The sequence below is a fragment of the Cyphomyrmex costatus genome, unplaced genomic scaffold (genome assembly GCF_001594065.2).
Source record: "Cyphomyrmex costatus isolate MS0001 unplaced genomic scaffold, Ccosl1.0 scaffold23, whole genome shotgun sequence".
Lineage (NCBI taxonomy): Eukaryota > Metazoa > Arthropoda > Insecta > Hymenoptera > Formicidae > Cyphomyrmex > Cyphomyrmex costatus.
The window spans coordinates 223,686-237,212 of NW_017276368.1; the positions used below are offsets into that span (position 1 = coordinate 223,686).

General features: G+C 32.0%; 1 protein-coding gene across 2 annotated transcripts in view; it reads left to right on the forward strand.

Moving 5' to 3' along the window:
- The window catches only part of trc (Serine/threonine-protein kinase tricornered), a 60,937-nt gene extending 48,169 nt beyond the window's left edge, over window positions 1-12,768 (forward strand). For both annotated transcript variants that reach the window (XM_018539990.1, XM_018539989.1), the window contains exons 2-10: window positions 5,350-5,426; window positions 8,793-9,026; window positions 9,837-10,044; window positions 10,133-10,250; window positions 10,541-10,680; window positions 10,773-10,973; window positions 11,281-11,433; window positions 11,520-11,678; window positions 12,031-12,768. In XM_018539990.1, coding sequence (XP_018395492.1) covers window positions 5,361-5,426; window positions 8,793-9,026; window positions 9,837-10,044; window positions 10,133-10,250; window positions 10,541-10,680; window positions 10,773-10,973; window positions 11,281-11,433; window positions 11,520-11,678; window positions 12,031-12,146 — 1,395 coding nt within the window. In that variant the 5' untranslated portion in view covers window positions 5,350-5,360 and the 3' untranslated portion in view covers window positions 12,147-12,768. The remainder of the gene's footprint in view (window positions 1-5,349; window positions 5,427-8,792; window positions 9,027-9,836; window positions 10,045-10,132; window positions 10,251-10,540; window positions 10,681-10,772; window positions 10,974-11,280; window positions 11,434-11,519; window positions 11,679-12,030) is intronic.
- The last annotated feature ends 759 nt before the right edge of the window (window positions 12,769-13,527 follow it).

Sequence of the window (13,527 nt, forward strand, 5' to 3'; positions counted from 1 at the left end):
TGTGCTAGCGTAGCACAACTCAGCACAACCATTATATTTGCCGGCACATCGATATTAAGGATCACATGGATGCACTACAAACCCGAATTTTGAACAAAAAAGCCTTGCGCGAATGGTCTGAATGGTTAAGTTTTCCAAGGGTGGATAATTTCATGGCTGCGTAATCGGACAGGATCGCTCGATCCTGATTAATTCTTGATACACGGTGGCGTATGAGCACGATGTATGCATGATCCGCATACACGTGTGCTTCGGGAAAACGCGTCACTGAATTTGTTTACATATCTACAACTCATGTTACTCGTAACGCAGCAGTTAATAAACATTCATCCTGTCTCTTAACGCGAATTACACCCACGTGCGACAGACGCAAAGAGTCTTCCTGGAATGTGAACTAGTTTGTGTGTAGGTACCGTTGGCTTTCAAGAAAGTTTTTATGTAGAAATTATGACGAAATCAGAGATGAAAGCTGAAAATGTTATGATATTATCAATGAACTCAGCTTATTGCGCACAGAAAGAGCAGTTCTGCTGAAGTACCTAAAAGGATTTAGGTCTGGAAATAATTTTGTTGAACCATCAAAACAATTATGTAGAATGCTCAAACTGATTGTTAGAATGTCAAAACTTTCATTAGTATTCCTCATAGTCATACTCGGAAAAAATGGAGAAAAACTGAAAGAATGTCTAATTAAACTAACAAAAGAGTTCAACACAAATTACATCTTAATGATAACTTTATGATAACCAAGAATTCTCTATTTATTCTTATTAAAATATAATTTTTGTTAAGTCCTTTGATTGATTTAATCGTTAAAAAAAATATTTCTCAATGTACATAATTATTTATAATTATTTTAATCTAACAAAATTATTTTCTATATCTGTTTAAATTTTTAAATACATATCTCAACAAAAACGTTGTTTTTGTATGTCTCGTCATTTCTGATGCATGCTTGCATTCAGGGGAATGTTTCTCTGGTTATATGATTGTCTCAATAATGAGCCACGGATTTATGTCACAATAAACAAAAGATGAGATTTTTAACAATTATTAAAAAATTAAATGCCAAAATTGTTAAACTCGATTGTTTTTTGTTTCTATCGACTCAAATATTTTCCAATATTTATATACATAGATACATGTTGTATATATTAATGTAAGAGCGCAAAAAATAATGAGGCTGGCGCTATTAAAAAATATAAAAGCATAAACAAATCAAGAGGTTTCAGTATGAATTTGCTGTCGCTCGATGATTTTTCAGATCAATCTTTTTCATATGAATAGATTCATACTTTTGCACTTCCCGATACATCAACGTATCTGTCCGGAACCAGAACAATCAATATCACTTTACGATTTGAAGGTAGAAGGACGTATGTCATATGTCTATTTACACATTAGTCAATCTTTCTGTGGGCCTCAGGGAAGCATTCTATTTGATGTACATGTCATATTCACGTCCAAGAGTTCTTTTTGAAAGGAATGATACTGGTAATTTCTGTCACATTTTACATGAAAGCCAAAAACGAGACGAGTGAAATTAACCGAGTAAGCGCATATAAGTTTCTGCTTTTAGTTGAATATGTTGTGTCCCAAGTCCATTAGCAACGTATCACACAACGATGATTAATACGATGTCCGAGATAATTAACGTCCAGTGCAGTTACGATAACGCGTGATATTCCTGACAGGCGCGTCTAATCAACGCTCATAAAATAAACCGCAAGGGGAAACCCTTGTATGTAGGTCCACCGTATTGCGGTTCGGGCCATCGAACCTTTCTCTGCTGCATTGCAGGCAAAATTCGTGTATTAATACGAGAAAGAAATTGTATTAACCTTTATCAACTCTCCCACGCACGTATGTAACGTTTTAATACTTTAACAATCTTCTTTAAAATTTTTTAAACACTTCAACACAGGAAAACCGTAATAAATAATCGTAGAAAAGTTTTTTTTTTACTACATTAACATATTTACGCACTTGAAAAGTATAAGTAAGATGTACATGAATTATTAATGATTAATTTTATCGCATTTTAATTGCTTTCGTGCGCTAACCGTATAAATTACCTAATGTCCACATTAACTGTTTCATAACGTTGCAAGGATCAATAGCTGCTTGCCAGTTATCGCTGATCCTATTAAATTGAGTATCGAAACAAATAGATGCGCTGCAGATTAACGCGATTTAGCACTTTGCCATTAATCCCGACATAGCCTGTATATCACTAAATCCTTAAAGTATAATGAAGCTTATGCACGATAATGTCTCTTTCATTAAAGTAAATAACACAAAATGATAATATCAAGATTTGAAACAGGACTGCTTATATGAATAAATAAACTATTATAATTACGAAAAAAGCACCTATTACGATCAAATAGTTAAATGTTGGAATAATGACATTTATATGTATTTTAAATAAATTTTACCTCGGAAATTATTACGATTACTTTCGGACTTGCAACACAAACTGAAACAATAAAAATACTTCCGAATTAAAATTAAATCGTGTTGACGCATAGTCATATTTCTCAGATAAAATTTATTCAAAATACATCAGTATTATTCCACAACATCTAATAATAATAAGCATTTAGTTAATATAAAATAATACCAGTAAAATTATCTTTTTTTATTATAATACGATAGAAAGATTTGTCACTTAAGACAAAGTATTTCTGATCGTAATTTTGCTTGTAGAGTGTTGTGAATATTTATATCAGTAAAATTTCTGAGTCACGTTATGCTGTCATTGCGAAAACATAATGTCGAAATGTTTACATACAACTTTTATAAAAGGAAACACATGCCAGTATAGAACGGATCTCTTGCGCCTCATTGTATTATAGTTCTGGTATAGTACTTATAACGCATGATTGCGTAATAATGATTCATTCGATGACACCACACAATGTCCTCGTAATAAGCCTCCCTCATGAAGAACCATCATTTACGATATAGTAAACACACTTGTTGTACGGTTGCGAAATGTGCCGTTCTTTTAAGCCGGACGAGAAATTTGTCGCTCCATCAGTCAGGTTGATAACGTAATGGCACTTCCGTTGTTGCTTTAAATGTATTCAATGAAGACTTGCCCTGTCTTGAAAGATTTTATTTCATAAGCATTCTTTAGAATAAATATCTTGACTAAGCGATTTTAATTAATCACATTCTTTTCTGTAATACAGATTTTTTTCTATAAAAAATGTAGCATCAATATTTAGTGTAACGAAATGAATATTTTGAGCAATTCGAAAAATTATCTTGTGGCGATCGCATTGCCACAAAATTTAAAGTTCACCGAAATCGTTGTCGTTAGGAGACACATCTATTCTATGAATAATCAAATCATCAAATTATTTTGTAAATACGTTTTATTTGTACGTACCGTTCTGTTTTTAATCAGATAAAAAAATATAATTAGTATAATGTATGTAATGAGATATTTTGATATAATTGATCGTGTTAAAAGATTATCGATGAAGTGTCAAGCACATAACGTAATATAACAATTATCGTATCTTTGTTACTTATTCACTCTAAACGACTATCCTAGACTAATTATAAATTTTAATTATTTTAGCCGCAATATTACGATAATAGCATTACAACGCAATTACAAATTAACATCTATCGTAAAACTCTTCGCGGTTAGCGTCGTTATTCCAAATATTTAACACACGGTCGTAAATCTATCTGCACATTATGCGTTGCTGCAAAACGTACAATTAACAAAGGACCTTTCATTCCCTTTATGTCACGCGAGGGATTTTGCTGTGGAACAGTAAGTTATAATTGGGTCACCCTGAGCACCTGTCATCAACCACTTAATCCTGAATTGCAAAGGAAAACGGGTTAGTGTAGAAAGTTCTGAAGGAAAATGGGATAGTGTAGAAACAATGTATCACGACGTATTAAACGGAACCACAATGAAACCAATTCTCTATTGTTGTGTTTGGAAGGACAATATACAATATTTATTTGTAACGCTCGATAGTAGTTTTCTCTAATGAAAATGAAATGTAAGAATATCTTATTTTCGTCAAATTACAATTAATAATAATAATTAAGTAATGAGGCAACATATAATATTTATTTGTAGGGCTGATAATAGATTTTTCTAATGAAAAAAAAAACAAAAAGTAGAATAAATAATATTATTCTCTAATAATAATTATTGTATAATATAATGTTATAACATTTCCATCAGATGAATAAGATGTAGATATATATATTACAGTATGGTTCTATATCTATTAAAATTAATTTTTTTTAATGTTTGAATAATCAGGATATGATTCGAATTTAATTTATTCTAGATTTGTATTAAATTCTTTGTAATAGTTTTGTTTTTAGATTCTTTAAATTCCAACTATTACGTATTTATAAAACAATTTGGTAATTATGTGGAGTAAATAATTTCTCAATTGTTTGGAATATTTAATTTGTTACGCTATGTTGATGTCATAAAAGTACTTTTTATAGGAAAAAATCTGTATTACAAAAAAGTATGACTCATTAAAATTGTTCAAATAATTATATGACGAACGTTTTCACTTTTTCCACATGTCGGCCTTCGAATGGAAATACACGGTCCAACTGCCTCGGGATAATTTGCTCATAATGCGCATTTATAATACTCCGTCATCTTTTGTGGGTGTGTTTGGTTTTTTTCTTGTTTCTGAAAAGATAATGACGTTCACAGACAGTGTAACGTTATTGTGTAACGCGTACGGTACATGGTTAATTCTTCTTACAAAACTCTTTCTTTAAGCGTATCGATTGAAAATGAAGTGTCTTAGATGTGTTCAGCGTCGATGTTCTAATAACGGTGATAATTATCAAGTTCTGTATTTTCCTATTTTTTTCTAGTGTATGTATTTTCTAGCTCTTATGTATAATTTATTTATTTAAAAAAATTTTAAAAAAGCTACTTTGTAAGATATAAAAAATATAAAATATGCTAATGGCAAATTTTCAGAAAAATATAAAACTTTTAATGTATGATATATTTACATTATATATTAAAATACAAAAAAATTTAAACATGAACCATAAATTTTAAATTTAATTAAAAATGCAATGAATATTTCTATATTTTTACTTCTTTGTTTCAAAAAAATATATAATATTCTGGATACATTAATTTTTTGACAGTGTCATGTTATAACTTAACACAGAAATAGCTGATATCTTCCTCGATATAACAAGTTGTCACAAGGGTGTCGTTTGCCTTTTAATTCGTTCAAGCGATATTTTCATTGAAAGTAGTTGCATTAGGAGACATTAACTCTGAAGACTAATGACACTGAATGACCTCTTTTCTTGTGCTCGTTGCAGGGGTGCTGGAGATGGCGGCCACCGAGAGCACGATTCGATTTAGCGGCCACACGTTGGACAAGGCGACCAAGGCCAAGGTGAGTTCGGATTTAGTTTCAACTTGATTATTCCATTAAGATAGCGGCCATTCTGTTCTATGTACTGATGCATTTATCAATTCATTTGAAATAGATGATTCAATATAGAGTATTATAAAACATTGTGATACGATTAAATAGTTTTTTAATTAATTTTTTAAAGATATATATATATATATTTTTTCGCAATTTGATAATTTTTACACACAAATATTAGATATTTAAGAGTTTGATTAGATTAGATGTTTGGGTTTTTTTATTATTTTTATTTAAAATTAAATAAAGATATGATTAATTTATTTCTTTGAATTAATATTTTTTTAAATTTGTGTTAAGATTCTTTCATTTTAATATTAATAATACTGTAAACATATATTGAAATATCTTAAATTTTTTATTAAGAATGGCACGTATAAACTAATATTAAACTTTCTTACCAACTTTCTCAGCTTGACGCGAGGAAACTTGTATAACAAACATGTTACACAATATAGTGATCAAACTATGTATGTAATAACACAGCTCTTATGTCATAATAAATTTGATCTGATCATGGACTTATCGTATGGTCGGTCGACTAAATGAACTGTAGGAGAAGTTAATAAAAGAATGATATTACATCATAACCATTAACTAAGTATTATATCATAATTTATAATAATATATTTAGTAATATTAATATTTATTTAATATAAATAATATTTTCTATTCCCAATCGTCATTCTTGGCAAAGAACCTTGAGTGTCCATAATTTGCATAAGTAAGATATATGAATCAACATCAAAATAATTTCAGTCGACATGTGAGAAGCAATATCGACCGTTGCTAATTAATAATCTCCGTTTTAACAAGATGAACATTGCAATATTCTATATATTTCCGCGTGGTTGGATTTAATCCATCGATCACTATTCAGGATTACGGTTAATAATGTAATAAATTTGCAATTCCGTCTGTTTATTATATTATTACGAATAAAATTATAAATAACGGTATGTACGGTAATTTCTATTTACGATGCTATTTCTATAAACTTTGTAAAATGAAATTTTAAGAGAAATGTGTAATTTATTGATGTTTTTCAGTAAGAGACATGCGACGTAACACGGTTGATTATTTTATCTTTGTTTAACATTGACAAATAACAAGGATGAAATGATTCACTATATTACTATATCATTGTGCCTCTTGCTAAAAAGCATTTTTTATCTTACGAAGAATATTTCGGTTAATATAAATATACATATCTAAATTTATATAGCTACAGTAAAAATATATTTATAATTAGAAACGTTAATTTAATACTGAAAGTGTTAAGCCTAAATAAAATGTCGATTGTGAATTAATACTTGCAATCAATCATATTGTATTACTCGAATTGCGAAAATCACCACTTAATTCGTAACACGCTTCTTGCTTAATAACCATGTGTACTTTCTTGAGAAAAAACCAAAAGTTTACCAATTCTTCCCATTAATTACTCTGTACGTTAATTATTATGTGATTACTCAATGTTTGTCGGTGTTACAATGTTCGATAATTTCGTTAGTAACAATTGTTGATCGTTGCAAAAAAGCTGCTCAGGTCAGCATGTCTGCGTAAATTTTTTAAATGAAGACAGCTGCTACAAGTTTAGAGAACTGTGAAAATCCCAAAAAATTAGGAGAATTATAAACAGAGAAAAAATTTCTGGAATTTGGCACTTTGTGCTGGACGGAAATGAGGTCACGAATTACGTAATTAGTACTATTTACAAATGTTCGTGTCTATATAATTATAGAAGAGAGATTGTAAAACTTTTTTTAAAAAGGTTTTAAAAGTTATCTAAGGGCTGATGAGAGTCAGCGAGGTACGTGGTATTTATATTCAATAAAATATATTTGAAGTTACATTACTTAATTACTTAATAAATCGTTTATACGTTATTTTAACTCAACTTCGAGTCATTTCTTTAACGAAGAAATAATATACAGGGTGAGTTATAATGTTATAAATATGTTTTAAATTTTTGTGAGCTTATTCTCGGATAAAAAGGAAGAAGTAATGTTCCGATGAACATTAAATGGCAAATGCTTTCTTACCAAAGTAATGGACACATACATTTGAAATAATGACTATAATGACTTATAGATACATTGTACTCAGGGATGTGAAAAATAATAATAAAGGTCATATTGAGTATCTTTTAAATATAATCTAACTTGAAAATTTTAAATAAAAATAAAAAAAGTCATTATTTGTTTAAATAAAGTCGTTATTTGTATTATATTATATATATATGCTACTAACATTATCTCAATAACGAATTGCGACCTAACGTTTATAGGGTTATTTATTCTTTCTTTTTATCCATAAATATGCTCATGAAATTTTAAAACATATTTATTATTTATTCTGTCCTATACTACTATACTAAGGAAACTGAAATAAAGTTTTAGATTTCCAAAATTAAAAGTTGTATTGTTCCATTATGGTCTGAATAAAAAATCCAAAGATAGAGGCTTATATAGACATTATCTCCAAATACTGAGGTTTAAAAGTAAAAAGTTGTATACAATTATTTATGATAGTAAAGAAAACAGAAGTGATTCACTCAATCATGCCAGTGAAAAGAGAACAATTCAAAGTAGAAAACTTACATCTGTAAAATAACAGTTAAAACTAATAATATAAACAAAAGAATAGGTAATACAAATAAATAAATAATAACAGACGTAAATATACAAGAGGTAATAAAATACATAAATATAAACGTGTTCCGGCGATTGATGTTTATAAATTGAGATATTTTTTCTTCTCTCTTATCACAGCCTTTTCATAATTTTAAATATTACTTTTCAAGAATCTCTTTTCTATTTATGTTTCTTTAAAAAGTATATAGAAAATGAGATTAGTTTTTTTCTTTATTTTTCACGTTGTTTTTATTTTGTTTTACTTCACATCCGCTTTTCTTGAAACATAAATTTTAATTTGTGTCATAATCTCAAATATTTCCGCTAACTGAAAGTGGAAATGTAATTAAAATAGAACTTCCATGTTCCATCTACAGTTGTAATTTCAATTTAGAAAGATGGCAGTTTACTCTGGAAAATACGAGAATTTCTTTCTGTCTCCGTCTTCACGGTTGCTCCAGCGAAAAGTAATGTTGGCTCTGAAACGTTTCGCAATGCGAACCTGATCTCGGTGAGCATAATAATCGCACTAACCGTGGTAACCGCGCGAGACCAGCGGAAGTGGTTTTGTCGTGTGCAAGATAAAGTGTTATCGATCGCATTACGAGCTCTCGAGCGACGACATCGCAGGAAGAGGAGGACCATACAAGCTTGGTATGATGATAATCAGAGCATCGCGTTTTGCCTTTTGCAGGTAACGCTGGAGAACTACTACAGCAATCTGATAGCGCAGCACATCGAGCGGAAGCAGAGGCTGGCGAAGCTCGAAGAGTCCCTCAAGGATGAGGGCCTCTCGGAGCAGCAAAAGCAGGAGAAGAGGCAACAGCATGCTCAGAAGGAGACCGAATTCCTCCGACTGAAACGGTCCAGGCTTGGCGTTGAGGACTTCGAACCTCTCAAGGTCATCGGCAGGGGAGCATTTGGCGAGGTAAAGAAGCATCGATGTATAACAGCGAGCGAGATAGGAAGTTAGGTATTGGTGGTCTAATTGTGCTATAATTAGCTGGGATTAGCTTGATATTAACTTGATTGAATTTTAATAGATAAATTTATATTTGTGAAAAATAAGTAAAATACAATCCGACTTCTATAATGATAAAAATTCATTATTAAAGCGTTCACAAATATACTAGAACTTTTTAAGATTTTTATATAATTCGAAAAAATTAAAAAATTGCTCTGTTTCTCGAAGAGAAATTATTGCTGATGGAAAAGTTAAAATTCATGCGGCTAGCGGAAAGTTAAAAGTGCGATTTTATTGCGATACGTAGCTACATAAATTTCACAAATGTAGGTGTTGAGTAATAGATATTACTAAGCATCCTCATTTTGTGTCGGGAAATGTAAATTTTAAATAATATTCTCTAAATTAAACTTTCTATATTTGTTTAAATGACATTTTAAATAATATACTCGTCGTATGTTATGTGTAAATTATTCATTTATACGATTTATAAATATAAAGACAGAGATTGACTTTTGTTTATGATTGTAATAATTACGATAATAATGGAAATACGCGAGATGACTCTCGGGCAGTAGTCACCTCAGAGAGAGTGAAATTTTCTCATTACTTCTCAGAAGAAATAGCATTTCGCCTCGCTTCGCGAAGCAAGTGGCAATCTCTTTCGTAAAATTCAAGATTAAACGGAAAAATATGCTTTTAATCATTTGACGAAAATTAGCTGGTATTTTTACTCAAAATGTACTGATTTGTAAAACGAAAAAAAATGTACAGGTAAGACTCGTACAGAAGAAGGATACCGGACATGTGTACGCGATGAAGATTCTCCGGAAGGCAGATATGCTCGAGAAGGAGCAAGTTGCGCACGTCAGGGCGGAGAGGGACGTTCTCGTGGAAGCGGACCATCAGTGGGTCGTGAAGATGTACTATAGTTTTCAAGATCCTATAAATCTCTATCTAATAATGGAGTTTCTTCCCGGTGGTAAGTCTTTTATCGATCTTTGTGACAAACTGAAAACGGAAGTGCTATTTCTGGGCATCGTGAATAATTCAAGCGAGATGAATTACAGGTGATATGATGACGTTACTCATGAAGAAGGACACGCTTTCCGAGGAGTGCACGCAATTTTATATTTCCGAAACGGCGTTAGCAATCGACTCCATACACAAATTAGGTTTTATTCATAGGTACGTCAAAATTTTTGGAAAGAGAAATAATTAGATTAAATAAAATTTATGACTAAATGTAATTTATTTACATTATAAATCACTGATTTTAATCTTTTAAAAATAGAATATTTTAAATATATTTGTGAGTTTTGTGTTATATTTTTTAATTAAATTCTTATCCTTCTATTATAGTAATCAAGAGTTTCGAATTATTTATTTTACCTATATTTAAATATATAGTTTTTATATACGTGTTAAATATGTATATAATAAATAATTGCTTATATTAATTTTATTTTATTTTGCAGAGACATCAAGCCAGACAACCTGTTGCTAGATGCACGGGGCCATATAAAACTTTCTGATTTTGGACTGTGCACGGGTTTGAAGAAATCACATAGGACTGATTTTTACCGAGACCTGAGTCAAGCGAAACCTTCCGATTTCAGTAAATAACGACGTCTTTTGCATGGGTTAAAGAGAAATATTTACATCGTGTCGATTTATGATTTAACTGATGTCTTGTCTGTGTTCACGCAGTGACATCATGCGGGAGTGGAAGCGGCGGCGCGATGGACAGTAAAAGGAGAGCCGAGAGCTGGAAAAGAAACAGGAGAGCGCTGGCTTACAGCACGGTAGGCACTCCAGACTATATCGCGCCGGAAGTATTTCTGCAAACAGGTTACGGACCGGCTTGCGACTGTTGGTCCTTGGGAGTTATTATGTACGAGATGCTTATAGGTATGATGTGTATTTTTCTTTTTACAAACTTCATTCATAACTATTAAATTATTTCAAAAACAATCTACTTAATAGATGATTTATTCATATTAGTTAATTATTCTATTATTCTACGAAAATACATATTTCTTTGTTATATTATACATTACTAATATAAAATGATAAAATGTTATTACACATATATCGAATAATGATATGTATAAGTATGACATTGATTACAAGAGATAGTTATTAAAAATGAACATATTATAAAAGTTTTTTAAAAATTAATTTAAAGTTAAAATTAATAATAACGTAACTATTTTAGGATATCCACCATTCTGCAGTGAAAATCCACAGGAGACGTATAGAAAAGTAATGAACTGGCGAGAAACGTTAGTGTTTCCACCGGAAGTTCCCATTAGTGAAGAGGCTAAAGATACCATTATCAGATTTTGCTGCGAAGCCGATAGAAGATTAGGTAAATTTCTATATCTTTCTCTAGAATTATTAAAATGAAAAGAATCTTTCACAATGATTAATCTTTATCGTGATTGTTCTTTATAGGAGCGCAAAGAGGCATCGAGGAACTCAAATTAGCGCCTTTTTTCCGCGGTGTCGATTGCGAGCACATTAGGGAAAGACCAGCTGCTATACCGGTCGAAGTACGATCTATCGACGACACGTCGAACTTCGACGAGTTTCCAGACGTGAAATTAGAGATACGTACGTATATACCTTTTTCTTAATCTGTAAATATTTGTGTGGTCAAACTAGATGTATGGACATAAACGAATGAAAATATTACTAAAGAAATATTTTTAATATACGTACTTCTTTTAATCTTTAATATTTGAAAATTATTATCTTATTGTATGTTTGAAACATGCCTCAATTTATAATTATTTATAAATAAAAATGTTATTTACACATAAAGTATAGATATAAATTAAAGCGTGGATAAAATTGATTTCCATGCGAATACTTACGGATTAATTTATATTTGCCTTATTATTATTCAATTGCTTCAATAATCTTTAACATACACACTTCATCCTTTCGTTTTGCCTCATTATAGCGTCCGCACCGATGCCACAGGACGGTGAGGTAATATACAAGGACTGGGTATTCATTAATTACACCTTCAAACGCTTCGAGGGTCTGACACAACGGGGCACACCGACCAAGAAATAGCAACCCCTCACTTCCTGCTCGATCAACAGTGCCGTCGCCAATCAGCAGCCAGCTGACGTGATCGAAATTCCGGCCTTGGTACATCATCCTCATCCGCCGCCATCAACGACAATGGTGTCGCGTACAGCGGATGGTTGATCTGTCTCGCTTTTGGGCGCAGTTTAAGTATCGAATCATTCTTATTTGTATATACGTGATGAGCACGGATCGTGAATACGTGCAGCGTCAATCACGGATATCAACAGTCGCGAGCGGTGACAAGCTCGATCAATCAAGCAGACAGGCGGGCAGATATAGAAGAGTATAGCGATAAAAGTGCACAATACATGAATGTTGCACGTCTCGACGCGTGCATCGATAATACGCGTTAAGGCGATGCGAGCGAAGTCTTTCGTTGTGTGACTCACGGTGATCCTCGTCGAGAAGCATTATTCTTTACTCTTGTCGTGCCGCGGAGGAGGCGTTTTGTGCGAAGCGTAGCATAATAAGCTCTCTGTGGTAATGGTATTAAACGGAAATGATCGGAGAGAGTCTCGGTTCCGTGATCCTCACGTACTTCTTATTTATCTATACGGCGCGCGTGTCGATGAAATTTTATCTTACGAAATACATTTGTAGAAAGCTCGGCTAAGCTCTTGAATCAAGCTCTCTTTTTCTCTCTGTTCAAACGTTATATTTATAATTAACTCTCTGTGATATATATGAAGTTGTTGAAAATATCTGCTATCTTCGGACCTTTTGGCTGTTAGCGGATGCTATGCTTTTATTGATGTTGTATATATGCGATTAATAGTATTTCAATATGTCTTGAAAATTTAAAAGTTGTTGTGATAAAATTTTATAATATTATGTATTTTTGTGCGCTACTTTTGAGAGCTTAAGTCCGTTCACGAAACTAGGAGAATTACTAATAGAATTAACGACACGCGCGCGAAGCTTTTCATAATATGTATAAAAAATTCTGATATATTTTACACGTTTATCATTACATGATTCCACAGCATTATGTAATGGTAAATTTTCGGTACCGGGCCTCTCTCTTTCTCTGTCTCTCTTTCTCTTGTAAGGCAATAATAAACATTTAGCCGTGTCTGAATACACGATAAAGGATGCTAGACTTTAAAAGATACCGTAAAAAGGCGTAAGAAGGGAGAAAGAAAGATTACACTTGTAAGATTCAGGGCTCCTTCGTTGCCTTATTAAGGTTCCTAACAGACAGCCCAACAAATCCGTACGTTTAAACGAAAGAGATGAGCTAGACATGCCACTTCTTCGATGGAAAACGATAAAGAAATGGCAGTGTGTTGCGACAGTGTATAGAAAATCGTACACACGCCCGTGTATTTTAACACTCGATGGAACCGAATACCTTTTCTTTCGA